This window comes from Nestor notabilis, unplaced genomic scaffold (genome assembly GCF_000696875.1).
Source record: "Nestor notabilis isolate BGI_N333 unplaced genomic scaffold, ASM69687v1 scaffold3799, whole genome shotgun sequence".
Classification (NCBI taxonomy): Eukaryota; Metazoa; Chordata; class Aves; order Psittaciformes; family Psittacidae; genus Nestor; species Nestor notabilis.
This window is the reverse complement of record NW_009944867.1, coordinates 1163-9786: the sequence shown is the minus strand read 5'-3', so window position 1 is coordinate 9786 and position 8624 is coordinate 1163. Positions and strand designations below refer to the sequence as shown.

The window sequence follows — 8624 nt, the reverse complement described above, 5'->3', positions numbered from 1 at the left end:
CCTGCTGAGAGTTTCAGCAGGGCCATGAATAGCCTACTGACATAACACACTGCCGGGTCACAGGGACCTCAGAGATGAGAACTGACATTCACAAGGCCCAGTGAGGATACTTTTACAGGGCTCAGCACAAGTTGTTCCCTTTCCTTCTGTCTCTGCTTTAATACAGGGCAACAGTGTCCTCCAAACATCCTCACCAAAGCAAGGACTAGGTAGGAAATGGTTGAAGAGTATTTACTCTCAAAAGTCAATTCTTTAGGTGTGAAGGTACAACTGTATCCATGCAATTTTTATTTGGCAACACTAACACAGAAATCAAGATTCAGTGGAAAGGCTAGCTGACATGATAGCAGGCACTCAGCAGCAAATCCTGGACTTCAGATTCAAAAACATAAATGTGGTTTGTTACTCTTCCACATGGACTTTTCTCACTGACAGCTTAGTCTTCCAACTGGAATAAATGGAATAAAAAATGCAAGTAAACTTTCAGGCTACAGGCAACAGTAGCCTTAGATGCATTAGGGGTCAAAAGAGACTGATCAAAACCGATGAAAGTGATAGAATAAAACTAATTAAATTGATTCAAGATATATACGAGTGTGGCATTTTCTAGAACCACAAGTAGGTATCAGCTGTTAATATTCTGTTTAACACAACCAGTTGGTTACAACTTGCAAATGTTTGGTTTGTTTAGTTCTGTTAAGTAGCGGGAAATGACCTAATTTTTCTGATACAAATTTCACAGGCCAGTTACTCTAAAGTGTATTTGTATGAATAAAAACTACTTACCCAGAGGGACATTCGAAAAGGCATTTCAGACAAAAGAAGCCCTAGTGTCAAATACTTTAGTCATTAAAACACAGAACAGCTGCATGTTCTCTGTGAGGTAGCGTCTGGAGCAAGAAAACAAGTTTGAAAATGTTTATGTCAATGAACTCCATTTTTTGCAGCTATGAGGTATGAAGACTGTGTAGAAATAAATTATAGCACTGATAGGCATGGCTGTAATATCTGTTTGTATAATCTCCTTCTGAATAGTTTTAAATACAGTGTCTCCATCTAAGTCCCTTGTACATTACATGTATCTTGCACAGTTTTTCTCTCAGAGGGAAGATTCAGTACTAAAACATAGCAGTTTAGTTTGTTAGGAAAGCACAAGAGAATTCATACCTGAAAATACACTTCTGCACAGATTTTCCAGCAGCTGTAACAATGCCACACTTAATAAAAGGGCAACTCTGAGTGCATTTATAAAAGCTGCAATGCCTCCATGCCATAAAAGTTAGGAGAGCAATATCATTTTGTTCTCAATGGAATAGTAAAAGCCTGCAAGTGACACTTGTCTAAACACAAGTTTAACGTACTTTTCATACCTTTGCTGACATACAGGCACCTGGTGCTCTGCTAATGCAGTGGAATGCAAAAAACCCATTCATTCAGGATGCTCCAGCATCCTGGCTCTTCTTTCAATGTAACTTTGGTGGATTTAAAGCAGTTTATGCAGAAGAGCACTGCAGGGAAGCCAGAGCCATTTCAAGGCCCTATTTCGAATGTGTCAGATTAACAGCTCAAGTGTGGCTAGATTTCCAGCACAGTGTATCTGTAAATACATCCTACGCACACTAAGATGACTGAGAAAATAGGATCGGTAGCTGATTATATACAGCACAGCCACTCCAACTAGTGGAAAACACACAAGACGTTTAAACAAAACAACAAAAAAGAGTACTATTGCCCAAAAGTAACAATATGCACCCAGGACTATCATCACCTCCAAATTTAGGAGCACAGTACTGGAGAGAACCAACTGTGCATCAAATCCACTTCCCTGAATTTTAAAGCAACAATGTAATAGGAATTTTGACAATACTTTCCACAGATCATCCTCTCTACAGGAATAAAGACAATTCACAGAGGCATCAGATTTGCTCAAAACCCAACAGCACACTTAGAGACTTCTATTAACAATAAGGATCAGCTGTGGATGTAGCACAGGAAGAGCTTCAAGAACCATGACAATGTAGAAAACCTTTCAGAAACATTACATCTGTTTGCAGTACAGCATCCCCAAAGCACAATGAAAGAGCAGCTACTGGAGTCCCTGTCCACCACTAACAGAATGAAGCCTGGAGGCAGGATGAAATCCTATTTGCAACACAACTTTCAAAGTGCTTCCACATGTTCTGTAATATCTAAAAAAGAATAAATCTGTGCTAGCACTCTACAAACACCCCAACTCTGGGCAAAATATAAATGCCCAAGGCAAGAAGTTAAAAACCAAACTAACTTAACACTACTTTAAGAGAGTGAAATACGTTTCTCCCATCAAACTTTCATGATCACTCTGTTTTACAAGAGAAATCGAGAACGAATGTTCCCATTTGCACTAGCCTGCTCTTGCCAAAAAAAGAACATTAGAGTCTTAACCTAAATAAAATAGCAAGTGTTAGAAGAAATAAAGCTCTCAACATGGCTGCTACTACATTAGTTTCATGTATTTTACTTTCATACAGAAAACATTAAAGACAGCTGTAGAGACATTTGTTAACAATTCTCAGGTCTTCACCAGCTACACAGGCAAAATCTTCCTCATCCCTGCAAAAGTCAAGACTTCAGTCTTGCCACTCAGCTATGGTTTAGGCTCCAAAAAACTACAGCTTATGATTCTTTGACAGTGGGCAAGGCAGACTATAAAGCATAAGGACAGACCAATCCTCCCAGAAACACATTCAACTGTGGTTAAGCAGCTATAATACAGGGAATGATGGACCACTGGAATTTCCATTTAGGTACTTTAAGAAAATGAGGATATTTTCACCATGTATCAGATTTGAATGCATTCCTATTAACCACTTTCCCCCAGATATCTCAGATTATTCTGCTCCATTGAAGAGCACAAGGAAGAAAAGTCACCCCATCAGATATTTAAGGAGAGAGGAGACAGCATACTTTTCCTGGAATGTATTAATTTCCAAATACCCAAGAACAGCGTGACAGGATACTCTCCTTCAATAGCACAAAGTTCTATTCTTTTTGCAAGCAAAATATAGTACCACCCACTAAACCAATGACTCTACATCTGGTTTATCTTGTTCACTCACAATGGCATACTTCCTGTCTGTATCTATTAAACACCAGTTAACGCCCACTTTGCATCCCAAGCCTAATAAAAATTTCCACTACTGCCCATTCTCAAGGCACAGGATTTTGGAAGATTAATTGTAATCAAATAAGCTAAAGCACCTCTTAATGTCAAATTGTTCTGACTTTAAGTTCTCACCTAATTGCAAATTCTTTAAACATTAACAGTCTACCATTCTGAACAACTCAAGAAACGTATGTCAAGATGTGTTTGCTTCAGATTATTTTTTCCAAAGAACAAACTAAATTAATTCAGCAAATTCCAGTACAAAGCAGGCAAATAAGGGTAAGTAAGTCCCATTATAATGACAGGATGCAAAGACTCATCCATTTCTACGCCTCTTCAGCACAGAATAGCCCAAAACCTTTTTTGACTTTGGGTACATGTGCCCAGAATAGATGAATGCTTCATTTAAATACAGGAAGTATTTGTCATTATAAGTTCAAGTCCTGACAGAGTTAAAAAAAAGTCTTTGAACAGAAAGAAGTGGTTCACACCCTTTGTGTTCAGCAAAGGACTGAAACTTTGCCTGAAACTCAATGTCTCAAAACTGAGCATTTAGTTTTTCAACCTAATGGCCAAATTATTAAAAAAAACCCAAACAAACCAACAAACAATCCTTAAGCTAACAACTTTGTTCGCTCCTAGACAGTGTTAAACCTTAATCTAAGTTTAAGCTTCCACACAGCAGTTACTCACTTTCAAAGCTCTGGCAAGACACCATTTCTGTTTAGTACTGGATTACAGTTCCTTCCTTCTAGCAGAAAACTAATGCAAGACAAATAAGCAAGTAACCATAATAAATGAGAAATGTTATATACACTTTAGTATACGTACAAGCACACAAAGAGCAGTTATGGTAGGCTGAATTTGGGCATGAACCTAGTGTGAAAGTTATCTCAAATTTATTGTACATCTGCACATACACACAGCTTTACAAAGATATTTAACAGCCAGTTTCAAGAGCTCCACCTACCAATATTACCTGTTTAAATATCACACAGAATTACTTTAAGTATAATACAGACAAAAACTAATAAAAGGTCCTTGGGTGTCAGGCTAAGGACTGATTTCCTTGTGCACAGATATTTCATCCACTAGCTTTCCGTAAGTGTCATCTGTTTACAGTCTATTGTAGAGCTAATATTAGTGTGTCTTGAGGAAGAAAGCTTTTGATTATAAGGGGACCATATGCAAAAAAACCACCTTAAATTTAACATTTATTTTTTCATTGTATTTCTGAAGTATTACTATTAAATATTATTCTAAAATACTAAATAAAGAGGAAGGAGACTGGTGAAACAAAAGAAAACACCTATTTATAATACTCCGATAATCTGGGATGAGTTCTCAGAATTCAAGACTCATTTCAGTTACATGCACATTAATAGCCTGTAATATACACACACCCGCAGTCGTAGCACAGAAAACACTTTCAGAATTTAACAAGCATTGGAAGGAAACCCAGGTGTTACTTGGGTAAAAAGTTTTCAGTTATCAAAAAGGAGGATTCCTTTCCAAGCACAACCCACCGCTTTACCTTACAAGTCAAACTGCAACCGTAACTACACTTTTGAGAGAACCAAGTACCTTTCCATGCAATCCAGGAGGTCTAACATTTCTCCTCTTCCAGAAAAATTAAGCCAAATATTACATTACTCCTCTGCGTGGCTACATGATTTATTTGAACTAGATAATAATGTAGGATATCTCAGACAGTGATTTTCCAAGACATTTGATACATGAGTCATCTGGCTTTAAAAAAGAAAAGCCACATCCTCTGCAATGAGAGCTGACTGTAAAATAGGTCAGTGTGTAATGAAGCATGTTGCTGGCTGATGCCTGCCAAAAAAACCCCCCAAATAATAATTCATGATTCGAGTACCTCATGGATATCCAAAAGAAAGGCAGAAACTCTTACCTTAACAGGAAAGCTACACTTGCCAGTACGAACACCTTCTTCATCAGTCTGCCACTGATGTGGCCTACTGGCCTCTGGGACATAGACATCTTTCTTTCTCCTAAAGCTCTGCCGTAATTTGTTCATTTCTCAGATTTTCAGGTCCTAGAAGAAGAAAAACAAAGAATACTGCCAATAGGCACCAAAATGTGCATTTAGCCACTCTGGGTCAACCACTATCATGACAAATGTTCCTGTGAAAAATCTGAGCTTCTGCAAATATGAACAAAGGTATCTGTGAAACGAAAATATTTTGGACATGGATTCAGAGAAAGATAGATATTCACTTCAACGTGAATATCTATCCTTGAAAACACAAATCCACATTACTTGTTTAATACCTTTCCACAGCAACTGAAGCATTAGACCCAGGAATAACTATTACTCTGAACATAAAGGTACCTAAAATAGCTGACAGAGAAGCTCTGAAAAGCATTGCACAGGAAATCCTGCTTCCCAAGATTTAAACACCTACCTAAAGCAACCAAGCAGGACACCAGTAGCCCAAGCTTCCAAGGCACCCATGCAAGGCAAGGATTCATAGCCCTAAAAACTGTTCCTAAGATTATGTGTTTGGGCTGTATGAGTGATAGGAATTTGTTTTTACTGAGAGGCACAGTCCAGCCCTTGCTTAGTCTACAGGTAAAAGTCCTTATATTTTAATGAGAAATGCAGTGAATTGACTTCCATGTCCCAAGCAAATCTCTAAACAATTACAGTCTCACCTCTTTGAAAGGGGAATTCTGTAATTAGATTTCCAAAGCCTAGAATTAGATGCTTTTTATACACTATTCTCTTATGTATCAGCTTCTATACATACAAGCCAATCTATACATTGCTGCCATCTATACAATAGTCATAGCAGAGCAATCTTTCAGCATAAAGGATAATTCCTGAAGTATTTCTACATTAGCAAACCACCAGACCAAACTCCGCCTTTGCACCAAACACCTGCACTCAAAGCTGCTTGATGAGCATTTGAAAGCAGTAAGGTGTGGCACCTCAAGCAAATCAAATCTCTCCTGCAAGTGAAGTGAAGGGTTGAGATGTATGGCAAAGGCTGAACAACTCTCCCTGGAAGAGGGCATGTACCTAGAATCGCCACAAGCCCTAACAAACAGTGTAAGAACAGGGATAGGAAGTTGCTTGGGGATTCTGAATTGCAATTATCTAGTTATAAAGCAATGTTAGCTATGTTCCTCTGTAGCTACAAAAGGCCTGACATAACTAGTAAAAAAATATTTTCTTGAACTTCCTTAGTAGGATTTAGAGATGAGAACATGTGTGCAAAATAAAAAACTTGTACATTTCTTACCACTAAACAAGCTGAAGCAGCTCCTATCCTGGTATCTTCTGGGATAACAGTTAATTTTCTTCCTAGCAGCTGATATAGTGCTGTGTTTTGGGCTTAGGGTGAGAATAATATTGATAATACACTGACGTTTCAGTTTTTGCTAAGCAATGTTTGGACTAAGTCAAGAACTTTTCAGCTTCTCACACCACCAACAAGGTGGCTGGGAGTGCACGAGAGGCTTGGAGGGGACACAGCCAGGAGAGCTGACCCCAACTGACCCAAGGGATACACCACACCATATGGTGTCATGCTCAGCATATAAAGCTGGGTGAAGAAAGTAAAGGAGGACATCCAGAGATATGTCACTTGTCTTCCCAAGTAACCGTTACATGAGATGGAGCCCTGCTTTCCTGGAGATGGCTGAACACCTGCCTGTGATGGGAAGCAATGAATGAATTCCTTGTTTTGCTTTGCTTGTGTGTGTGGCTTCTGCTCTGCAAATTAAACTATCTTTATCTCAACCCATGAGGTTACCTGATCTTCTGATTGTCTTTCCTACCCCACTCGTGGGGAGTGAGCGAGCAGCTCTAGGGGGCTTAGTTGCCAGCTGCGGTTAAACCTCCACAAACAGTCTCCTTATTTACAAGCTAAAAAGCCTTCCAAAAATCTTTGAATGTGCAAAGACAATTCTGGAAGTTTTAAGAGGAGATGCCAGGCTTTTATTCTCCATTAAGGCTTACAGAGGCATTAGAGCAGTATTAGTTATTTATTTTTGCTTTACAAACTGCAGACAGAGGAGTCAGTGCACACTCAAGCCTAAAGGAACCAGAATTTCAAGGGGAGCATTCAATCACCTTGGGCAGGTGACATGTACTGCAGCCAATCTCCACATGACACCTCAGCTCATGAGGACATACACCCATTCTTCTCCCTGCTGAAGACAGGTAGTGCCACAACACTGCTCCATCTGCTTTGGTGCAAAGCTCAGGAGTCTGGTCAGCACATAGCTTAAGGCTCAGCTGCCTGACCTTGCACTCTGGTGGTTGAGAAACAGGCATAGACACTCAGAGATACATAGATACACATGTTCTGCCAAGAAGGGCAACAGTCATACTGACACAAACAGATGCGGTAAGTCTCACAGAATCATAGAATGTTTTGGGTTGGAAGTGACCTTAAAGCTCATACCCAGTTCTAACACTCCTGCCACAGGCAGGGACACCTTCCAGTAGACCACGTTGCTCCAAGCCCCATCCAACCTGGCCTTGAACACTGTCAGGGATGGAGCATTCACAACCTCCGTGGGCAGGTGTTCCAGCTCCTCACCACCCTCACAGGGAAGAATTTCTTCCTAGTATCTAACTCCCCTCTCTGTAAGTTTAAAGCCATCCCCCTTTGTCTTACTCCTACTTGCCCTTATCAGAAGTCCCTCTCAGCTTTCTTGTCAACTCCTTTAGGCACTGGAAGCTGCTCTAAGGTCTCCCTGAAGCCTTCTCTTCTCCAGGCTGAACAAGCCCAACCCTCTCAGCCTGTCTCCACAGAAAAAAGTGCTCCAGCCATCTGATCATCTTCATGGCCTCCTCTGGACTTGCTCGAGCAGGTCCATCTGCTGGTATTCCAAGTATGACCAATTAAAAAGTACTTTGAAAAATTTCAAGCCTACAGACATGTAAACACAACCTGGGGAAAAGTTTTCAAGGTAACTCTGAACCTCAAAAGCTTTGGTAAGTAACAAAACAAGGAACTGAGAACCACACGCAGCCGCTATACCACTTCTGAAATCATAGTCTAATTGCCTTATCATAATGTTTGCTTACATGAGCACTTCCTTGGTCTTCTCTCAGGAAGCTTTTTTCCCATGAGACTGGCACGTTATTGGAGGTTTATTCTGACCAGGAATCTCAATCCGCAGGGGACAATGAGAATATGAGTTCCTCAACTACATTTCCTATGAAAAGCTGAAGTGGCATTTTGCCCAAAAGTATTTCCTTTTCACTGAAAACCAAACCCATTTTCCTACATGTTCTAATTTTGAGGTCATGTTGGCAATAAGCTGTTTAAAACCAGCTTATTTCATTTAATAGAAATGCTGACAAATAGCAAAATTAATTTCTGGCCAGACAGCCACTGAGCCTTCTCCAACTGCCACACTCGGGTTCTCTAAGATGTCTGACTGTTTTGAGTATGTTGCAAAATAGTTTGCACTGTAAACACCTAATCTGCTGGTAACA

At 39.8% G+C, this 8624-nt stretch overlaps 1 protein-coding gene across 4 annotated transcripts in view; it reads right to left on the bottom strand.

Moving 5' to 3' along the window:
• Positions 1-5203, bottom strand: part of NUMB (numb homolog (Drosophila)) — a 34914-nt gene extending 29711 nt beyond the window's left edge. For all 4 annotated transcript variants that reach the window (XM_010022612.1, XM_010022614.1, XM_010022613.1 and 1 more), the window contains exon 1: positions 5061-5203. In XM_010022612.1, coding sequence (XP_010020914.1) covers positions 5061-5186 — 126 coding nt within the window. In that variant the 5' untranslated portion in view covers positions 5187-5203. The remainder of the gene's footprint in view (positions 1-5060) is intronic.
• Positions 5204-8624: the final 3421 nt, after the last annotated feature.